Source organism: Lampris incognitus, chromosome 6 (assembly GCF_029633865.1).
Source record: "Lampris incognitus isolate fLamInc1 chromosome 6, fLamInc1.hap2, whole genome shotgun sequence".
In the NCBI taxonomy this organism is placed as follows: domain Eukaryota; kingdom Metazoa; phylum Chordata; class Actinopteri; order Lampriformes; family Lampridae; genus Lampris; species Lampris incognitus.
The window spans coordinates 19774904-19798018 of NC_079216.1; the positions used below are offsets into that span (position 1 = coordinate 19774904).

A 23115-nucleotide genomic window follows, 5' to 3' on the forward strand; every position below is an offset into this window, starting at 1 on the left:
CCCTCAGTAAACACCTGTAGATAAGATGAGTGAGAAGACAGAATGCAGGATGAGTGACCCTTCGTTCTTACCCCAGTTCTGCTGACTTGAGCTGTAGTACGGGAGGGGAAAGTTCATAACGTGAACAGCTGAAAATGTCATAAGAAAACCTGATTAGATTTTTGGCAGTAATCTGATGCTCTTACACAGAGAGACAGTTTAATGGTAGGCAGGTCTTGGAGTTTTGTGTAAAGATGCTTTAACATGGCTCTACAGGACAGCTTCCTTAAGCAGTAAACCCCCTGTGGCCTTATAACATCGACTCTGGAGTAGCCTCCGTCAGTATGATCAGATAGTGCTGAATGTCCCCAGACCAAACACAAGGCGTAGAAGAATTAGATGGATCCTAAGACACATTTCCCTTGTCCAATGATTTCCGGAGGACTCTTTTTTTCAATCTTTGAAATCAAAAACAAACATTTTACATTCATCAAATATCTATTGTAATTGTGCTCAGTTGGATATGCATATAGAAGCAGGTTCTGGTGAATGTCTTCTAAACTTGCATCTACACCAGCTGGAAGTCTTCATTTGGTTTTGGAGTGAAATGTTTATTTTCATCTTTAAGTCACAACTTAGGGAGACTTAACATCCAAAATGTAATTCTCATTTTCCCACTAGAGAGCGCTCTGTGACCATACACCTTCAGCTGTAACAAGGCGCTCTCTCTCTCTCTCCCCCTCTCTCTCTCCCCCTCTCTGTCTGTCTCAATCTCCTCCTTCTATTTCTCTTTCTTTCTGTTTCTCTCTCCTCCTTTCCATCTCTCTCTCTCTCTCTCTCTCTCTCTCTCTCTCTCTCTCTCTCTCTCTCTCTCTCTCTCATTCCCTTTGTGTCTCTCACCCTCTCTGTTGCTGTCTCCTCCTTCGGTTTCTTTCTTTCCGTTTCTCTCTCTCCCTTTTTCCATCTCGCCCTCTCTGTCTCTCTCGCTCTCTCTCTCATTCCCTTTGTCTCTCTCCCTCTCTGTCTGTCTCTTATCTCCTCCCATTTCTCTCTTTCCATTTCCCTCTTTCTCCCCCCTCTCTCTTTCTCTCTCATTCCCTTTGTCTATCTCTCTCTCTGTGTGTCTCTATCTCCTTCTCCTTGTTTCTCTCTTTCTTTCCAGTTCTCTCTTCCTCTTTCCGTCTCTCTATCTGTCTCTGTCTCTCTCTCTCACTCTCTGTCTCTCTCTCATTCCTTTTTTCTCTGTCCCTCTCTGTCTCTATCGCCTTCGCCTTCCGTTTCTCTTTCCACTTCCCTCTCCCACCTCTCTCTCTCGCTCTGTCTCGCTGTCTCATTCCCTTTGTCTCTCTCCCTCTCTGTCTCTATCTCCTTCCGTTTCTCTTTCCGTTCCACCCCCCCCCCGCTATCCACTGTAACATCCAGGTGGGTTGAGAGTCGTTTTCCAAGTTGCTGCCTCACTGTCCTTCTGTTTGTAACATGACACTTCCTCTCCTGCCTCCTGTATAACTTGTAACAAAGCTACGCTACATTTTCACATTTAAGCACAGGAAGCCTCAGCCAGCCCAGCAGAATGGATGTAAGAAGATTAAACGGTGACTGTCACTTTGTCTTCCTGCTGTGTGTGGAATGTGTCCATTTGTTCATTTGCTTTGCAGCCATTTAAAACAGCAGATGCGCTGCCACAGTGTGACGTGTTGACTAACAACCCAGATGTGTAACTATCTTAATCCATAATACACACAAAAACTCTGTAGTAAACAAGTTGCATGACACCATAAGGCAGGCAGCCTGTGAAATTCTTTGGGACTGAATGTCACTGAGTGCTTGCATAGTAAAAGCAAACTGCATGAGCTGTTTCAAATGTATGTTCAAAATCCATCTCCAAACTATTTTGCTTTTCAGTAAAACAGCCTATCTAATCTCACAGCTGCATCCATCATATATATATATATATATATATATATGTATGTGTGTGTGTGTGTGTGTGTGTGTGTGTGTATATATATATATGTGTGTGTGTATATATGTGTATATATATGTATACTATATATACTTGGTAGATTATTTCTTTGTTGTAACAATGCTTCTTGGCAATAAATCATATACCGTTGGAAAGCCTGTTTATTTCCCTTTTAAATGGTGCCACATTTGTAAGGAACATGCATTTGTGGGATGAGCAGCAGAGCTGAGTATGTGGGTTGCGGCCATGAAAAATTTGCCAAATCTTCTCTGCCAATGCCAAACAGCTTATTTTGCCATTGCTATTGACTCTTGTTTTGAGCTTCTGGTACCCCAGGTGCTGACAATCAGGTGCCTGATATAAGATTTATTGCCAAGAAGCATTGTTACAACCAAGAAATAATCTACCAAACACACATTTCCTTACTTTTTGTGCTAAGTATATATATATTAATATGCTTTTCCAGTCCACTGACCTCGGCAGGCTGTGCAAACACCCACGGCTTAATGGATTTTCCATTAAGTTGTTAATGGATAGCTAACATACATGTTACCTGTGTTCTGCTTGTACTTGGGGCCCTTTGTTTTTGTTTTTGGTTTTTTTTTTTAGATTGTTTTGTGGTGATTTTTATTTTGTGTGCAACAGGCCCTTGCATATAGTCGAGTCCTCCCACAGAGTAAAGACGGTCAGTAGATCTTACTCATCCATGCACGGCATCCCGGTGTGGTGGTTTATTGACCCGTGCTTTTATGTGCCATTTGTTGGGCACTTTTATTCCAACACGGCCGCAGGAGTCACGAGCGCAGACAGGGCTCGGAGTGGTTACGGTCTCCACGGAAACCGTAACCGCTGACCCCGACAGTGCCGGTGCCATGTGCCACCCCACAGCATTTACTCTCATGACTCATTTTTAAACACCATCTTTCGGGTTAGATCCAGAGGGGCTCCGTCTGCAAAGCAGCCCTAGCGGTGATTTCAATCAGTGTGACCTGAGGGCACATTTAGGCAACTAAAGCCCCTGAGAATGTGACTTCAGCTGGGGGAGTTAAAGCCTCACCTGTGGGGGAGGTAACACACACAAAGAGAGGAATCCTGTCATGTACGGCCCCGGACCGTCTTTATATTTTCTGCGTCTGCAGGTTTAGTCGTCTAGAGCTCAAAAAGCTACGTACGTTCAAGAACCCATTGGCCCCAAAAGTCTTCCACATCAGCATCACAACCGCTTTCATCAGCCAGGTGTGACTGCACACGCCAAACATTTTGCCACGGGGGCTTGCTCATTCAGATGAAAGGTAATAATTATTATAATGTAGTGTATCTCAGCTGTAAAACTCAAATAAGGGAAACGGGAAATGAATCCCTCTTCTGCACGGCGAGCAAGCGGCTTCTGTAAGAGACCTGTAGACGTGTGCTAAGGTTTTATTAAGAAATGCTACGTCTAAACTCTGGTAGGTCTGCTGTACCTTGTAACGCTGAATTTGGTGTCAGTGTGGATCGTAACAGTCTGTCTTTTACTGAATGAAAAGGTTGTTTAATAAAGTGTGATTTTACATCGCTGAAACATCAAAGAAGATGGAATCAGTTCATCTGGATACAACGACACGCCTGTGTCATTGTATCCAGATGAACTGATTCCACTTTCCTTGATTTTCCTACCTGCATTACTGAGCATGCCGAAAGACATGCAGGTGGCATAATTTCACTTTAGCTACTGCTCCTCTCAGCTGATTCGATAATAAACCCCATTATCTAGATCACCGTTATTACAGGAAACTGAGTGCAGAGGTCAAACCCACAGTGTCAGGACAGTAGAGGTCACGTGAGACTGGGTACAGACCCTATCCAGGACAAGCAAAACAGGAGTGTTTACTCCTCGTGGTACACGTAACGCTGTCTGGATTCTTGGAACACAAAAGCCCACTGGATCTTTTCCCGGAGACCACCTCTCTCCCCTCGCACACACTGAATGAGGGTGGACCTCCGCCCTTATTGTACATACAGACACACACGCACAGAGAGAGAGAGAGAATTGTGTTTTATAGGTGTAAGTGGAGTGTGTGACGCTGATCTCTCATTACCAACACATGGACGCAGCACTGCAATTTGAGACTTGACTTGCCTTCAATAACAGGGCAGCAAAATGTGGAGTCACACACAGCCGTTGAAATCCCTGCCAGTGAAGGGAAAATTCGCTGTGCAACATCCACTGGCACGGTCTTGTAGCCCAAGCCCAGGCAGAGTAAAGCTAATAGGCTGTAATATACAGAGCCACTACTACCTGAGCTGTGGGACACGGCGTGGTGGGGGTGGGGTTCTCCCTGCTGATTCTATAGAGGAATTTTCTTTGTCTCCAGGGGAGGTGGGTGTGTGTGTATATGGGGGGGGGGGTTTACACACAGAGCTACCTTTTGAAATCCCATCAGCAGTGTGGAGCCTTCTCTCAAATACGTGGAGACCACGTTACGTGAGTGGGGACGTTATGTGAGTGGGGACTGATCAGCTTGGCGATCCGTGTCCTTCCTGCCAACATGACGGTCAAATGCAGAGAGATAGACGCAGTGGTCAGCTCAGGAATTAAAAGTTAGGCGTTGGGGGGAGGGGAGCGTGTACGCATGCTTAAAACAGAGGAGGAGGGAAGAGGAGGAGGAGGAGGGGGGTGTCAGTCCTGTGTTGGGAGCGCACAGAGGTAACGGGACGCACAGCTGGACGGGACGCGGCTCAGCAAACATGGTGATATCGCGGTTAACAGCGCTGCTGGGTGAGTAAACGGTCCGGTTGCATTTCCTCTCTTATTGTATCTTAGCCTGGGTGGAGTACACACAGTACGACATATTAAAGGAAAGTTATGATTTTTTTTTGTCTTTTCACTGCGTGAAAAGTATTTCTGCTGAGCTTATTGGAGACCCCGGTGGGTTGCCGCTGCAGTCTCTATGTCTGCAACGCAACAGTTTGTTCCGATTTGCGATCACCAGGAGACGTCCGCATGGGACACCCGTCGGACCCCAAAGCCCAGCGCCGTGACAACTTGTTCAGCTCCAACATGTGACTTTATACGTTTTGTTTGGGTTTTTTTAATAGCAGTTTATTTTAACTACAACACCGAATCGGCTGGAAAATAAGTTTGACCGCCGCCATCTGTGTTGATTTAGTGACTACTTCCCCTGACAGAAGGAGCGATGCTTCTCCAAACGGTCCGTATTTATTACAGGGGCACGACGCTGCGTTACAGCTGCTGAGGCGTTACCTCCTCTAGGGGTCGGATGGTTCCTTCACCCCACCTTAAAAAACAAGAGATGCAAAACAAAAAGAAAGAAAGAAAATGAAAATCCAAATAGAGTGAATTCACTGAAACCAGCTTGCCTTAAGGAACACAATAAGCTCAAGGTCGTAACCATATGTTAGTTTTAAGGCTGAAACATCCACTATTTCTCCATGTACCAAATTAATTAGAGGTGGCTTGCATAAAGTATCCAGCTGTGCTCGGGTGAAAATGTTATTTTTTCTAAAAAAAGAAGAAGAAGAAACTGTTGTTAGTTTGACTACAGCCTTACTTCTTTTGTCTAGCTGCGTGGGCATGTGTCCTCGGCCAGCAGGAGCAAGGCCAGGTGGAGGTGGGTCTGCCGGAGTATGGCGACATGTGCACGGAGGGCAGCTGCTACCCTGCCACCGGAGACCTCCTCATCGGCAGAGCCCACCAACTCCACAGCACCTCCACCTGCGGAATACACCGACCAGAACCCTTCTGTATTGTCAGCCATCTACAGGTAACAGCGGACAGTTGTTTTTTTAATTATTATTATTACTTTTTTAATATGACATATTCGGGCCGGTCCAGACTGTTTCGGGAGTTCCAGTGCCGCCTACTTTGACTGACATTCAAAACGACCAACCACACCGTTGATCTGGCGCGACGTTTAGGAGCGCTCGATTCGGGACCGAAATCACTCGGATTTTTTTTTTTTTTTGGCGTTATAGTGCACTATATCCCCTTTCCTCCATTTTGTTTGGGTGCCCGAATTCTAACTGTGAAATCTGATATCACATACTACGTGCTCCACATGTGTACTATCTTCAAGCGTAACATAAGTGTAAGAAGTATTGTAGCGAATTAGGGGGATAGCCCGGGAGCCGTCGCCACAGCCGGGACGCGAACCCGTATCTCCCACTCCGCAAGCGACAACGTTAACCAGTCGAATAAAGGGTCCTACCGGTTAGTTAAACACCAACGGGTTTAGTCATCCATGCACGTTGCACTACCCCTCTCCTTCGGGAAGTGCGTCCCCGCGCATCAGCATATCAACTCCTTCACGCTTCCGATCTCACCATCCCACTTCTGACACCAATGTAGCGAATTCGGGGGGCAACCACCAGAACTGCCGCGCCCGGGACGCGAACCCGTATCTCCCGCGTCGCGGGAGACCTCGCTAACCGCTCGACTTAAGTGTCGGATCCGTCAGCCAAGGGCTACCGAGCCTATTCATCCGTGATCGTTACAGTATAATAAGCTATATACAAGTAGATCCGATCGAGCAATCTGATTGGTTAATAGAGGTCGAACGTGATCAAATCAGCATGACGACACGCCTAGCCCTGCCCAAATGAAAACTGCGTCATCACTGTAAATAATACTCCGCATTGACGAGAACCGTACATATTTCCATGGCAATATTATAACCATTCCACCGTTCTGCCGGTTGGGTTTTATAACGCCCGTCACCACTGGTGATCGTTGGCATGTAGTATCGCAATGCATTGTAGGATACTCATGCCAGGGTAGTATCCCGTGTTTACATACTACGATACTTTACTATACTATTTGATGCATACTATGGTTTCAGACATATTAAAAACACTAGCATACTATTTTGTATGCTAGTTTTGGACATACTAAAACACCTACTATTTTTTGCTAAATAATGTGCTAAATAGTATTGTAACGTGCATGGATAAGTAGATACGTTGGCCCTTGGTTAACGCGTCTGACCCTTTAGTCGACTAGTTAACGTTGTCGCCCGTGGTGCTGGATATACGGGTTCGCGTCCTGGCTGTGGCGGTTCCCGGGCTGCCCCCCCCCCTAATTTACTACAGTATGCTGGTATGCGATTTTGGACATAGCCTCTATATAATGCCCTCAACAATTTCCACAATGCAACTGAAAATTGTTCTTTTTTTTTCTTTTTGTAACTTTGATATTAGGATAGGCAACAGTAAGCCTTGGGCTTCAGCCTATTCCTTTTTCGGTCATTGATTGATTGAGTTTTGTTGTGTAAAATGCACTGATATGGACGATGATTTTTTTTTCTGTCTGTCGCATGTGAGCACAAATGTATGACCGAAATAATTCATTCATTCATTCATTCATTCAAAATACAGTGTCTAACATGTAACCACTAAAAATATCACAATGCAATGCTTATCCTCCTCTCCACTCTGCTCGTGCATTCTTTTTACCATGTGACAGGACAAGATAATAATGTTTTAGTAGTTTCCAAAAATTCCTCCAATTACTGCCTATAGAGTCCCCTAGTGACTGTTTCATTGCTAAGGATTAGCGAATGAGTGAAAGTGAATGAGGGAGATTCCAGACAGCTTTGATCAAGTCTGAAAGCTGCCACTAGAAAAAAAGACGCACGTAAAACTAATCTTGTCATTCAATGGCTAGGCAGTCTCACACTGTGGAAGTGGCATAAACTTCACAAGCTTTCTCAAACTCTGCGATTAACTCTTGGTCCCAAATGCTCCTTGTTCATGCTTGCTTGTTGTAAGAAGTTCCTCATTTTGGTAACTGCTGTGGTTTTGTCGCAAGAAGTTTGTTTCTCAGTGGAATAAAAAGAAGGCACCCGTGTCTGCAGAATTGCATAGATACTCATGTGATTGATTGACACAGCAGATCTGCATAACTTAAAACCACAGCCTCTCTAGGAGCTAGCCAGGTATCTCCCATAGGTTTACATTGAGTCTGCAGTATATTAGCTGTATGCTCAACAGGTGTCGGGGAGTCTTGGAGTGCAGATTCAGTCAAATGATTGGGTGTCTATAGGACTGAAATGCTAAGATTGTTTATTACAAAGAAGTAAAATATTACTACACAAATTTCAGTTTATTTATCAGATCATATACTAGCTGCTAGCCAATACTAGTTTTTTCATCAGCTTGATCAGTAACTGCCTTGTGTGAACAGACAATGCATCACATGACAATACATTACGTGACTCCATATGTTGATGCCCTCAAATTCATGAATATTAATCAGCGAAAACATCGAAATGGCAGTTTTTGGGTTTTTTTGCACAATTTAGGAGGGATGTCTGCCTCTGAGTGGTGCTGCAACTTTAAATAATCTATAATATTAATTCACAAATGTGTGGATGATAATAAGAAGGGGGTTACTCTCAATAGAGTCCAGGGGCCTCATGTATCAATCATTACTATGGGCAAATTTGTGCGTACACACCCATGGAATTTTTTAACCCTCAAGATTGTCTGACAGTCAACAGGAAAGCATGATGGTTATTTGTAATTCCTTCCTCCTAACATCTATTGTCTACTTCTTGCAACGAGCAATCACCCAGACCTGCAAAGACATCAGTGTTAGCCAATCGGTGTCTAAATTCAGGGGTTATCCAGATTCTACATTGGTCTCTGAGACAAACTTCAGGGCTCAAAAATCCCATGGGTGTGTATGCACAAATTCGCCCATAGTAACGATTGATACATGAGGCCCCTGGTCATTCTGCCTTGCACATGCTCAACAGTGCCAGTAGCGCCTGGATGAAAGTTCCCTTGCTTCTCTTTGCAAGTGCCTAACCACCTAAAGGACTTTGTGGACCAGACCTTAAGTTGCAGACTGGAGTGTACTGAACATGTGCAGTACCCCTTGGTCAGACCACTCAGTATGTAGGGTGAAATGTTAGAACAATGGGAGCTGATAAAAGATGGTTTATTTCAATTGCAGCACTGCCCTGAGGTTAAAGTAGCCCTGTCAGGTTTGCAGTAGTCGTCTACTGAATCCAAACAGCTGCTCTGTATCAAATAATAGAGGAAGTCCTTTAACAGCCACTGCCTACTTCTTGCATTAAAGAAAATCAACTGGTACTGTAAGATTGCCCTGATCAAATTTAATAAGTTTAGGAATGCCAATTAAGCTGACTCCCAAATAAACATCACTTATCTGTAAGCATCTTGTGATAACAGCTTTAATATCCGCCTTTGCAATCTTCCACTTGTTTAATCTGGCTGTTGATGTGGGCATTTTGGCATTCACTTTTTAATTGCTGGCAGCAACAGGTTTGCGGGTAATTTCTTGTCTGTTGGGGGTGGGATTCAGACTGGGACATATTCCAACCTTTCCCTTAACCCCTTACTCCTCAGCAGAAGGCGATCCTTTGAGATGTGTTTTCTCAAACCCTCGCTGGTGGAGCGTAGGAGTGTGGGACAGGGCCGGAAGACTACAGTGGGAGAGATGGCTGCAGAGTCACCGGGCCTCCTGGGTTGTCTGGATCGCTTCCTCTGTTTCAAGACACCTCCCTCCCGGTTAAGAATTGTTGAGGTTTTTTTAGGCCAACGTCGTCGTCTTGCAGCTTTGGGAGGTCTGGAGATGAATGGCGGCAGTAAGCCGCCTGCAGCTCGCAGGCCTGTGTGTATGAGGGCTTATTGTTCTGATGCAGACAGACGCGGTGCACGGTGATGTGTTGAAACAGTCCCTTTCGGGGGGGGGGGTGCAAACGCTTTAAAAAAGGGCTTTAGGGGCTGAACTGCAGACACTTTTATCACAAAAATGTCCCAAACAGGCAAAAATTTACACAATCACTGACCTATCTTTAATCTCACAGTCCTGTCGCTAGTTAACTTAATGTTGTGGTTTCTGTCCGTATTAAATTAACTTTAATGTGGACTCGGTGTGGCGAGGCTGTTAAACTTTTCATATCCCATAAAGTCGCCAAAAGAAAGAGGCCTAATGTGAGAGCTGTGACATTCGTTCACTTTTAAAAGGGGTTTCATTTTCTGCGAAGGAAAACAAATGCTGTATAAGTGACACAATTGCTTGTTTTCCCGAAGTGGACACATGAATGGATGAAAATCAAACGTTTTTTTTCTTTTAATAGTGTTCAGAAATCTGGCATGATTATCCAGATGTTTCTCATCTGAAATGTGTAGTCACATTCACATGCACGCACACACATACACACGCACACACACACACACACATACACACGCACACACACACACACACACACACACACACACACACACACACACACACACACACACACACACACACACACACACACAAACAGACACCCATCTGGTGGCCAAATGAATTCTTCACAGTGCTTTTAGAGATTAGTCTGCCTGGATGAAAGCGGGGGAGAAAGGCGTCCTGTTTAAAAGTCCTTAAGCTCCTATTTTGCCTCGATCAGTCATTCGGGTGCAGACAGTACACACTTGTGACAAAAGAAAAGACCCGCACTTCAACGACTACTCACTGAATGAATGACTGAATGAATGAATGGGCTGTTCAAAGGCTGTCTTTATCTATTCACTCTATTGGAAGAAATCAGCTCGGCATGTGAGGAATTTCTTTCAGACAATCCTCCTTATCTTTATCTAATGCTGTCTCTCTCTCTCTCCCTCTCTGTCTTGCTGTCTGTCTCTCTCTCTCACGCGCTCGCTCTCTCTCTCTCTCTCTCTCTTGCCGTCTGTCTCGCTCTCTCTCTCTCACTCTCTTGCTCTCTCTCACTCTCTCGCTCTCTGTCTTGCTGTCTCTCTCTCTTGCTGGCTCTCTCTCCTGGGTCCTGGGCTGTTCCGGTGGCGTCAGGACACTGCTTGGCATCCTCCTCATCATATTCTTCATATATTTTATAATTCCATTATAATTCTGTTATCCTGTTTCAATGCTGTATTGTGTAAATTGTGTAAACACAACATCCATTGCACGTTGTCCATCTTGGCAGAGAGATCCCTCCTCTGTTGCTCTCCCTGAGGTTTCTTCCTACTTTTTCTCCCTGTTTAAGGCTTTTTTTTAGGGAGTTGTTCCTTATCCGATACGAGGGTCTAAGGACAAGATGTCGTGTTGCTGTAAAGCCCCCTGAGGCAAATTTGTGATATTGGGCTATACAAATAAAATTGACTTGACTTGACTCTCTCTCTCTCTCTCTCTCTCTCTCTCTCTCTCTCTCTCTCTCTCTCTCTCTCTCTCTCTCTCTCTCCTGGCCTTCGACCACTCCCCAGGAGGAGAAGAAGTGTTTTGTGTGCGACTCTGCCAACGCTTACGACGAGCACACCGACCACACGAGCAACCACCGCATCGAGAACGTCGTCACCACGTTTGCCCCCAACCGCCTCAAGACCTGGTGGCAGTCAGAGAACGGTGAGTTCTCGTGGGAAACCGAAGAAAAGAAAAACAAAAACAAACCATGTGTAGGTCTGCTGGGGTCAGTTAAAGTTGACTCAGTCTTCATTCCCTTCTGGTTCTCTCTCTCTTTCTTCCCTCCATACCTACTTGCTTTCTCATCCCCTAGTTTGCCATCAAAAACACTATAATTAGCTTTTTTTTTTTTTTTGTGGGCGTTATGCCCCCACCCCTATCAAGCTGTAGAGGAGGAAGGCGGGCTTCAAAGAACCAGGCCGGCAATGGCTGACCACTTCCACACCATGACCTGTCTGTAAACTTTGGAATTACAGGACTGATCCTTGAGAATGATTAGCTTTATGGCAGCAGGAAGTGGCTGTGCTTGTAAAAGAGCATGCAGCGTGTTATTAATGCTAAGAGGCAGGCGTTAACAAGGTGAGACTTTTTTCTCCTATTAGGGGGCCCGTGTAGCTCAAGTACGTAGAGCGTGGGACCAACTTCGACACTGTCACCATTATGTTCTCCGTTCCCAGCGGTGCCAACCGTATTGAAAATAAATGGGCTCATGGTTCTGTAAGATCAAAACAACCTACATGCAGGGCGGCATGGTGGCCCAGTGGTTAACGCTGTTGCCTCACAGCAAGAAGGTCCTGGGTTTGAACCCCAGGCTGTCCCAGGTCCTTTCTGTGTGGAGTTTGCATTTTCTCCCCGTGTCTGAGTGGGTTTCCTGCGGGTGCTCCGGTTTCGTCCCACCATCCAAACGACATGCATGTTAGGGTTAATACTCCTGCCTGTGCCCCTGAGCAAGGCAGTGGAAATAAGAACTGGAGTTGGTCCCCGGGTGCTGCAGCTGCCCACTGCTCCTACACAATAGGATGGGTTAAAGACTAATTTCCTTGTAACTACAATGTCAAATAAAGTGGCTTTCATTTTTCATTACTATATATGACTTAACATGCAAATTAGCATAGTGGGATTGCAAATCAGCCTTCGGATCTGTGTGTAGTAGTGGGTGAACAGGTGCCTAAATACACACCAGCCACCCAAAACACGGAGAGAAGTCACATGCGAGAGGGTCTCTAAGAGCTTTCCCCATACCCAGAACCATTTAGTGAAAAAAATACACCATAAACATTTGGCTTACAGTAAATTCTAGCAGAGGACTTTGGGAAGGCTTTGGCACCAAGGCTGTGGGAAGTAGTTATGGGAATATTTATCCAGAAGAGATGAACGGAAGCTAGCAGTCAGCAGTGGACCGGCTGCCAAACAGACGGACTTGAGAATACCGACCAGAGAAAGGAATGTTTGATTCATACATACAGAATCCAGACTTAATGTAGACCCGCTCCGGTGGTGACCCAAACAGTAACAACTCAAACAGAACTGCCTTTCATAACTTGTCAAAGAGGTTTTTATGAGGATCACAACTGCATTTTGACGAATCGGAAGACGTTTCATTTCGGAAATTAGACACAATGATTCGCTCTCGCCAAAACGATTGTTTTAACTGTCAGAATGTTTTCAGTGATGTTTTAATGTTATAAGTGACTGTAAGACTGTTGGCCTGTTTCAACTGCAGGACTGTTTACAGTCTAGCATCTGACTGACTGTTTCAAGGCCTGCACATGTGACCAGCAGTGACAGAGACACACCAGGGCAGCAGTATGGCCAAGGCTCAAAAGAGACCGTGCCGTAACCTGAAGATCACTCAGATCCCTGGTATAACAAACCTTACCTGCTCGCACAATCTGAGTCCCTCTGCTCGCACAATCTGAGTCCCTCTGCTTGCACAATCTGAGTCCCTCTGCTCGCACAATCTGAGTCCCTCTGGATAAGATTGCAGAGTAAAATACTTGGAGCATGAATGTGGATGAGATTTAAACGGTGTACCTGTGTGGAGCAGGGCTGGAAAAGTGAAATGCTGTTCAGAGGGAGCGAAGGAGGAAGTGGATCATTGCTGGGTCTTGCTTATTTTTCTTGGCCTAGCTCACCCTCCCTCTCTCATCCTCTCTCTCTGATCTCTTCCTCTTGCCTCTTCTGTTTGACCCTCTCTGAGTATTTGGGGGGGAGTTTGTAATTCAATCTCTCCCCCTCCTGCTCCTTCTCATCCTCCTTCAATCTCCTTCTCTACCTTTACTCCAATCGGTTGTCTTTGTTGTTGTTGTTTTTTTTTATCTTCCACCCTCTTCCTCCTCGTCTCCTGTTGAGGCTGGCTCAGTGACTCATCATACAAAGTTTGAACCACACATAATGTCTACCATCAAATGAAGCAGTTTTAACGATTCATTTGGCATTACCGCTTGGCAAATAATTCCTCTAAATCATGTAATGCCAGAGGTAAAAGTGTGAATAATGCCCTCCAATCCATTCTGCAGTATGAAAACATGCTCTCCAAAGTTGGACCACTTTGCAAACAAACCACGAGTCTGTGTTTTAATCTGTAGCATATGCGCTGTGGCTATCGTCAACATCATACGCAACTAAAAGAAAGACGGTGAAAGGTCAGAGCCACGGCGTCTTGATGGTAGATGTTAATACACCAGTGTTCCTGGAAGAAGGGTCACGTATGACGGAGACATGACGGAGACATGACGGGGGGGGGTGAGAGTCTGCATGGTGAAAGACAAAAGCAGCAGTGAGAGAACTTCGACAAGGTTCATTTGTCTTCAGTGGAAAATATCTTCTGACAGCGGGAGGTCAGGCCGAACCAACCGATCGTTCTTATCTTTTTCGTTCCATTTCCTGCCAGGTCTTGAGAATGTGACCATCCAGTTGAACTTGGAGGCGGAGTTCCACTTCACCCACCTCATCATGACCTTCAAGGTAACTAATGGGGAGGGGGCTGCAGGGCAGCAGTGTGTTGCTGGTGGTAGGGGAGGCTTGGGCCACTTGCAGATTAGCGGCAAGCCAAGTTCTACCTGGGTCTCTGTGTCATTCTTGTCTCATTTCGCTCAATTCCTGAAATCCCCTCCCCCTCTTCTCTCTCTCTCTCTCTCTCTCTCTCTCTCTCTCTCTCTCTCTCTCTCTCTCTCTCTCTCTCTCTCTCTCTCTCTCTCTCTCTCTCTCTCTCTCTCTCTCTCTCTCTCTCTCTCACACACACACACACACACACACACACAGACACTAGCATACAGCTGTGTGTAGGCCTATGGAATGTCGAAACAACCGCCCACCCATCTAGGGAGTAGAGCTCGCCTCAGGTCTGGGTCATATCACTTCACTGGCTGCTACAGCAAATCCTGGGTAATATTTGCAGACACTAAACCGACTGACAAGAAAATTCACCCACGAGCTTATGTTATTAAAATAACACCTGTGCAGCATGATTCCCACACTGCCGGATGTCCACAGCTGGCTCATCCGCAAAGACAGTACTGTAATTCATTCAGAGGAGGTTACACGTTGTTGTTCCCATAGGGGCAATAACGGGTCTGCGAGGTATAGTAGATATAATAAAGTGTTATTAGCATAGAATAGGACAAAAGAGAAAAGAATACAAGGAGGCATAAAAGGATATGGTAATATTTAAGAGGAGATGGTGTTTCAGAGAATGTTGCTGTTGGATTCGGTTGCACACCATAAATCTTTCATGCCCATAGCAGCGGCTGTAAATCACTACATTGCGGTAGTGGCACAGAAAAGCTGTATCTCCTCAAACACACACTAGGAGCTCAGATTACACCCGGTTATGTCAGAGAAGAAGAGGGGGTCACTCTCTGGGTTTGCTTGCCGACTAGTTGCGGCCTGTAACCTCGGCTCATTTGTGCATCACTTTAGCTCAATTTGGAGAAAACTCAGAGGGTTTCTTCTAAGAGCGTCATTGTGTACGAACATTTTAGTCCTTTGACTTCCAGTGAGTGTAACAGCAGAGTAAGTTTCAATTACCTTATCACTAACATTACACTTTACCAAGAATGTAAAGGTCAGGGTGTCCGGGTAGCATGGCGGTCTATTCCGTTGCCTACCAACACGGGGATCGCTAGTTCAAATCCCCGTGTTAACCTCCAGCTTGATCGGATGTCCCTACAGACACAATTGGCCGTGTCTGCGGGTGGGAGGCTGGATGTGGGTATGGTGTCCTGGTTGCTGCACTAGCACCTCCTCTGGTCGGTCGGGGCGCCTGTCTGGGGGGGGGGGGATAGCGGGATCCTCCCATGTGCTACGCCCCCCTGGTGAAACTCCTCACTGTCAGGTGAAAGAAGCGGCTGGTGACTCCCCATGTGTCGGAGGAGGCGTGTGGTAGTCTGCAGCCCACCCCGGATCGGCAGAGGGGGTCAGAAGAGTGGGGTAATTGATACAATTGGGGAGAAAAGGGGGGGAAGAAGACCGGAAAGGTCAGGGGTCAGAGGCAGTGTTCCTGTGAGAGTGATGAACCAGGGAACAGAATATGAAACCTAGATCATGTCTACATGTATAGTCTGTAGTTGCACCGGTACACACATCAGCTGTTATCACGTCTCCATCATACTTCAGAAAGCAGGTCTGTAGTGACCATGACCATGATTCATCGAGGGTGTCCTTGTATGTTCACATACCGTATACCTCCTCGCCACAGACCTTCCGGCCCGCTGCCATGATAATTGAGCGGTCAGCCGACTTTGGGAAAACCTGGCAGGTTTACCGTTACTTCGCCTACGACTGCGAGTCCTCGTTCCGGACCATATCCCTGGGTCCCATGAAGAAGGTGGATGACATCATCTGCGACTCGCGTTACTCCGACATCGAGCCATCCACAGAGGGAGAGGTACCACTGCGCTGTGATGTTTTCCTTGTGGTGTTGTTTGAAGCCAAAAATGTTTTTAAGAGTCATGCAAGATGTATGACTCAGTAGATTTGCTCGAAAATTCAGTATCCCCTTACAGCCACTGTCACAAATTGAATTCACACAATCCAACACTAAAAAAATGTTTTTTTAAAGTTTTTTGCTAGGATAGTAAATACTTAAGTCATTGAATTACTGGTTAATAGCAGACTAGAACATCTGTATTGTAGATATGGTTGTGTGGTGAAGTTTCTGTCAGATGTATAAGCAATGAGCCACCTGTGAAACTGTTGCCATGTTTTGCAGGTGATTTTCAGAGTTTTGGATCCTGCTTTCCACATCGATGACCCCTACAGCCCCAGAATTCAAAGTAAGACATTGTGATATTTTAGATATCCGTATATCATCTCTTTTTGTGCAGTGTGATCAGCGAGATATACTTGAACAAGGCTAAAAAGCACATGTTATCTGGGTAATATCAGACACTTAAAGATGGAGGCACCCACCAAACAATATGAGATATTACATTTCACCAGCCCATGTATTATAGTATTACAGATACCATAACAGTTACAAAAAATAAACGGGGGTGTCCGGGTAGCGTGGCAGGCTATTCTGTAGCCTACCAACACAGGGATTGCCGGTTCGAATCCCCGTGTTACCTCCGGCTTGGTCGGGCGTCCCTACAGACACAATTGGCTGTGTCTGCAGGTGGGAAGCCGGATGTGGGTATGTGTCCTGGTCGCTGCACTAGCGCCTCGTCTGGTCGGTCGGGGCACCTGCTCAGGGGATAGGGGGAACTGGGGAGAATAGCGTGATCCTCTCACGCGTTACGTCCCTGGCGAAACTCCTCACTGTCAGGTGAAAAGAAGCGGCTAGGGACTCCACATGTATCGGAGGAGGCATGTGGTAGTCTGCAGCCCTCCCTGGATTGACAGAGGGGGTGGAGCAGCGACCGGGACAGCTCGGAAGAGTGGGGTAATTAGCCGGATACAACTGGGGAGAAAGGGGGGGAGTTCCAAAAAAAAATGCAAACAGCTAATAAATGCATCATTCTCTGTCTAAACAGACATGTTGAAAATCACCAACCTGCGGGTGAAGTTCACCAAGCTCCACACACTGGGTGACAACCTGCTGGACTCCCGCATGGAGATCAAGGAGAAGTACTACTACGCCATCTATGACATGGTGGTCCGAGGAAACTGCTTCTGCTACGGCCATGCCTCGGAGTGCGCCCCCATAGAGGGCGCTGTTGCCGACGTCGTGGAGGGAATGGTGAGTTTGCTTTTCTTCTGGTTTCCAGTGGTCCGTGCTTAGATTGCAGTCAGAGCAATCCAAGGTCCATGTTGCTAAGGAAAAGAAGGGAGAAGGTGGGGTTTGTCGATATAGAAGCACCAAATAGGATGCTAATATCAGACTAATTACATCTTTGATCCTTGTCGATCCTTGTCCGCCAAGGCTGCCCCTTGTCTCCGATTCTGTTTGTGATATTCATGGACAGGATCTCAAGAAGCAGCCAAGGTGAGGAAAGTGTCTGTTTTGGGAACCTCAAAATTGCTCTTTGCAGATTATGTGGTTTTGTTGGCTTCATCCGAACATGACCTCTAGCGCACACTGGGGTGGTTTGCAGCTGAGTGTGAAATGGCTGGGATGAGAGTCAGCACCTCCGAGTCTGAGGCCATGGTTCTCTACCGGAAAATGGTGGATTACTCCCTCCGGGTTGGGGATGAGTTGTTGCCTCAAGTAAAGGAGTTCAAGTATCTCAGGGTCTTGTTCACGAGTGAGGGTAGGATGGAGCGGGAGATAAACAGACAGATTGGTGCAGCATCAGCAGTAATGCGAACTTTGTACTGAACCATTGTGGTGAAGAGGGAGCTGAGCTGGAAGGCAAAGCTCTCAATTTACCATTCAGTCTTCATTCCAACCCTCACCTATGGTCATGAGCTTTGGGTAGTGACCGAAAGTAATTTCCCCTCGGGATGAATCAAGTATTCTGATTCTGATGTTGAAAGGGTGAGATCGCAGATACAAGTGGCTTAAATGAGTTTCCTCCGTAGGGTGTCTGGGCTCAGCCTTAGAGATAGGATGAGGAGCTCGGACATCCAGAGGGAGCTCAAAGTATAGCCACTGCTCCTTCACGTCGAAAGGAGCCAGTTGAAGTGGTTCGGGCATCTGATTAGGATGCCTCCTGGGCGCCTTCCTTTGGAGGTTTTCCAGGCACGTCCAACTGGGAGGAGACCCCGGGGTAGACCCAGAACTCGCTGGAGGGACTACATGTCCAATCTGGCCTGGGAATGCCCTGGCATCCCCCAGGAGGAGCTGGAGGGACATCTGGAGTAGGGACGTCTGGAGTGCCCTACTTAGCTTCCTGCCACTGCGTCCCGATCCCGGAGAAGCAGCTGATGAGATGAGATGAGATCCTTGTCAATAGGCTAAGTTAATTTCTCATGGGAAATAATTGGATTTGTACACCTTCAATGGCTTATCCTCATTGTTGATGAGGTCCCATCCAAACTCTGATCCTGGGTCAGACGTACAGACACATTTTAGGTTTTTGATGTGATGTTGAGTACATCACTGCTTGTTGTGTGTTGGTTAAGACTAAAGACTACATGAAGATGGTTTTAGCAAAGGAGAGAACATGTCCTCATCTGAATTTACTTGTCTGTGCAATAGTTGTCTTGATAATTAGTACAAAGGTCTTTCTACAGCACGAGGCTCCCCTGTTTGTTGTGTGTGTTTGTGTGTGTGTGTCCTCACACGTCTTCATCCTGTTTGGCTAGTACTAGCAGCTCTGTAGCGGGCCTAAGTGTGTCTGTGTGTTTGGCGGCAGCTGGGATTGTGTTTGTTTGTGTGCACATTACTCTGTTTGCATGTGTGTGTTGTGTGTATTTGTGTGTGAGTTCTACCAAGTAGAGAAAACCCCAAGGCAAAGCTTTTCCTGTTTAGTCTTTCATTCCGTTGTTCACACGTCGCCTCTGGGCCTGCGCTTGCAGTGATTATTTATTGTCTTTCTTTTTTTGCCCAGAAAAACAAAACAAAAACAGAAAGTTTGGAAAAAGATCACTACAGTCTTCTCTTTCCGTCCAGTTAGTCACTTTGGATTCAATTTAAATCGCTACTTTATAAACTGAATTTACAAAGTGATTAAAGTACCGCCATTGGTTGGTGGATAATATAAGGCCCTTTCAAAACAGGTTTCCATGTAAAACTTTCTGTCCGTCATGAACTCTAGTATAAGGACGATTTCGCCGTCAAAAACGTTTAATTTTTAAAAAAATGATTTCTAGTTTTTCCCCTTATCCCACCCGATTAACCCAATAGCATATGGCCAGAACTCTTGTCGAATTCCTCCCCTGGCTCACGTTTCCACAGGAAGGAGATAGTCGTAACACCAGCTTCCTTCAAATGCGTGTCGGCTGCTCTCGCTGTTTTACACTCTGAAGCCTCGCATGGATTGCATCACCTTCAGGCCGCGAAGGAGGCGTAGGGAGAATGCTTTCGGTTGCTTTGCTGCAGGTGCCTGGATGGGGCGGAGGAGTCACCTGGAGAACGACGAGTCCCTGAACACTACACCGATCTACACCCACTATCCCTCGGGTAAGGGTGGCCTAATGAATGCCTTACCCCGTGTACGCTCTGGCCGTGACCTGTTACGGCGAGTCTGGGATACGAACCTCCCAGCCACATGACAAGCGGACTGCAAGAACGGCGGTTTATTCCGCTCGGCCATCAGAGCGGCCAAATAACATTTTTAATGTTCCACTTTGGCACAACCTCAGAACCATTTGTCATTTCAAACTACAGGGGGTGTCGATCATTGTCTAATGGTAGCGTTGTCTGGCATCAACAGCCCTCAGTGATTTTTTTTTTTGTGGATTTTTCCCTCCCCTCTCTCCCCAATTGTACTACCCCACTCTTCCGAGCCATCCCAGTCGCTGCTCCACCCCCTCTGCCGATCCAGGGAGGGCTGCAGACTACCACATGCTTCCTCCGATACATGTGGAGTCACCAGCCGCTTCTTTTCACCTGACAGTGAGGAGTTTCACTGGGGGGACGTAGCGCATGGAAGGATCACGCTATTCCCCCCAGTTCCCCCTACCTCCTGAACAGGCTCCCCCGCCGACCAGAGGAGGCGCTAGTGCAGTGACCAGGACACATACCCACATCCGGCTTCTCACCCGCAGACTCAGCCAATTGTGTCTGTAGGGACGCCCGACCAAGCCGGAGGTAATACGGGGATTCAAACCGGCGATCCCTGTGTTGGTAGGCAACGGAATAGACCGCCACACCACCCGGATGCCCCAGACCTCTGTGTTTTTAATAGTTTACTGTGGGAAGTGACATGTGACCTCGAAACATCACACTTCCACTGCATGTGATTACCTTCATTATAATGAATTGAAGAACAATGGTCTGTAGTGTATTCACTACCCTTCTATGAACATGCCCTCTCACAAGTACACTTTTTAAAATCCAGTCTAGTTTTCCTCTTTTTTCCAAACAAGGCTTTCCTCAAATAGCACGAGGAGCAGCAACGTGAGGTTCTTCTGTGTTTTGGTAAATAAATACTTCTGTCTGTTTGTGCAGTGTCTGTGAGTCTCTACTTCTGACACACACCAGATGAGACCTGCAGCCCCATGTAAACACTTCCTGGTCCCATCTGGATGGAGAGGGCACCAATAATGCCGGAAGGGAGGAAGAAGTGTCTCATGTGGCTGCTGTTGCTTTTCTCCTGTTTCAATCAGCTCATCTTTTTCAGAGACACAATATGCTGAGGCTTTATTTTTCAGGGATTTATCTTTGTAATTTTTCATGTTGTTTTAATTAGAGCCCAGGTTTGACATACATGTTGGGGTTAATACTCCTGTCTGTGCCCCTGAGCAAGGCAGTGGAAAGAAGAACTGGAGTTGGTCCCTGGGTGCTGCAGCTGCCCACTGCAATGACAATCTCCTTCTCCTCCTCCTTCTTCTTCTTCGTCCTTCTGATGGGGATGTCTCCAGTGTAGCGTGACAGCAGGACTACTGGATGGTGTTTCATTATTAATCTGATGCAAACCTGCCATACTGTGGGTACCAGGAGGACAAGTCACATGAACTAGAAGAGTACATGCACAGTTCTGCTGATGAAAATCTTCAACAAATATGGCAATTGCAATTTGGACTACATTCGACTGCTTAATGTTAAACTACCAACGTGATATATTGTGCAGCACTGATGCAGGAATTAAATGAGCAGAACCTGGTTTCTAAACATTCATAGCTGAAACTCTTATGCATTGCAGCTTACAAGGAATTCAGCAGTATGATACCCTTTAAATTCCACATCACTTATTCTATAAGCAAATGGCATTAAAGTCATCTAAACTTAGCACAAAAAGTAAGGAAATGTGTGTTTCGTAGATTATTTCTTTGTCGTAACAATGCTTCTTGGCAATAAATCTTATATCAGGCACCTGATGGTCAGCACCTGGGGCTCAAAACAAGAGCCAATATAGCAACAGCAAAATAAACTGTTTGGCATTGGCAGAGATTTGGCAAATTTTTCATGGGCGCAACCCACATACTCAGCTCTGCAGCTCATCCCACAAATGCATGTTCCTTACAAATGTGGCACCATTTAAAAGGGAAATAAACAGGCTTTCCAACGGTATAAGATTTATTGCCAAGAAGCATTGTTACAACAAAGAAATAATCTACCAAACACACATTCCTTACTTTTTGTGCTAAGAATATCTACTACTACTTTCGGCTGCTCCCGTTAGGGGTCGCCACAGCGGATCATCCGTTTCCATTTCTCCCTGTCTTCTGCGTCTTCCTCTGTCACACCAGCCACCTGCATGTCTTCCCTCGCCACATCCATAAACCTCCTCTTTGGCCTTCCTCTTCTCCTCTTCCCTGGCAGCTCCATATTCAGGATCCTTCTCCCAATATACTCAGCATTTCTCCTCCACACATGTCCAAGCCATCTCAATCTTGCCTCTCTTGCTTTGTCTCCAAACCGTCCAACCTGAGCGGTCCCTCTAATATAATCGTTCCTAATCCTGTCCTTCTTCGTTACTCCCAGTGAAAATCTTAGCATCTTCAACTCTGCCACCTCCAGCTCCGCCTCCTGTCATTTCGTCAGTGCCACTGTCTCAAAACCATATAACATAGCTGGTCTCACAACCATCTTGTAAACTTTCCCTTTAACTCTTGTTGATACCCTTCTGTTGCAAATCACTCCTGACACACTTCTCCACCCACTCCAACCTGCCTGCACTCTCTTTTTCACCTCTCTACTGCACTCCCCGTTACTTTGGACAGTTGACCCCAAGTATTTAAACTCAAATGCCTTTGTCACCTCCACTCCTTGCATCCTGACCATTCCACTGTCCTCTCTCTCATTCACGCATAGGTATTCCGTCTTGCTCCTACTGACTTTCATTCCTCTTCTCTCCAGTGCATACCTCCACCTCTCCAGGCTCTCCTCAACCTACACCCTACTCTCGCTACAGATCACAATGTCATCCGCGAACATCATCATCCATGGAGACTCCTGCCTGATCTTGTCCGTCAACCTGTCCATCACCATTGCAAACAAGAAAGGGCTAAGAGCCGATCCTTGATGTAATCCCACCTCCACCTTGAACCCATCTGTCATTCCAACCACACACCTCACCATTGTCACACTTCCCTCATACGTATCCTGCACCACTCCTACATACTTCTCTGCAACTCCTGACTTCCTCATACAATACCACACCTCCTCTCTCAGCACTCTGTCATAAGCTTTCTCTAAATCTACAAAGACACAATGCAACTCTTTCTGGCCTTCTCTATACTTCTCAATCAACATTCTCAAAGCAAACATCGCATCTGTGGTGCTCTTTCGTGGCATGAAACCATACTGCTGCTCGCTGATCGTCATCTCTCCTCTTAACCTAGCTTCTATTACTCTTTCCCAAATCTTCATGCTGTGGCTGATCAACTTTATACCTCTGTAGTTGTTACAGTTCTGCACATCGCCCTTGTTCTTGAAAATCGGTACCAGTATGCTTCTTCTCCACTCCTCAGGAATCCT

At 46.2% G+C, this 23115-nt stretch overlaps 1 protein-coding gene across 2 annotated transcripts in view; it reads left to right on the top strand.

The window, feature by feature from the left end:
• Nucleotides 1–4616: 4616 nt before the first annotated feature.
• lamb1a (laminin, beta 1a) overlaps nt 4617–23115 on the top strand; it is a 59830-nt gene continuing 41331 nt past the window's right edge. The window contains exons 1-7 of one of the 2 annotated variants that reach the window (XM_056281218.1): nt 4617–4697; nt 5504–5703; nt 11171–11309; nt 14041–14114; nt 15847–16035; nt 16360–16423; nt 17123–17328. In XM_056281218.1, the coding sequence (XP_056137193.1) occupies nt 4667–4697; nt 5504–5703; nt 11171–11309; nt 14041–14114; nt 15847–16035; nt 16360–16423; nt 17123–17328 (903 nt within the window). In that variant the 5' untranslated portion in view covers nt 4617–4666. Of the gene's footprint in view, nt 4698–5503; nt 5704–11170; nt 11310–14040; nt 14115–15846; nt 16036–16359; nt 16424–17122; nt 17329–19590; nt 19654–23115 lie in introns of those variants that run through there. The other variant, XM_056281219.1, reaches the window with a different exon arrangement.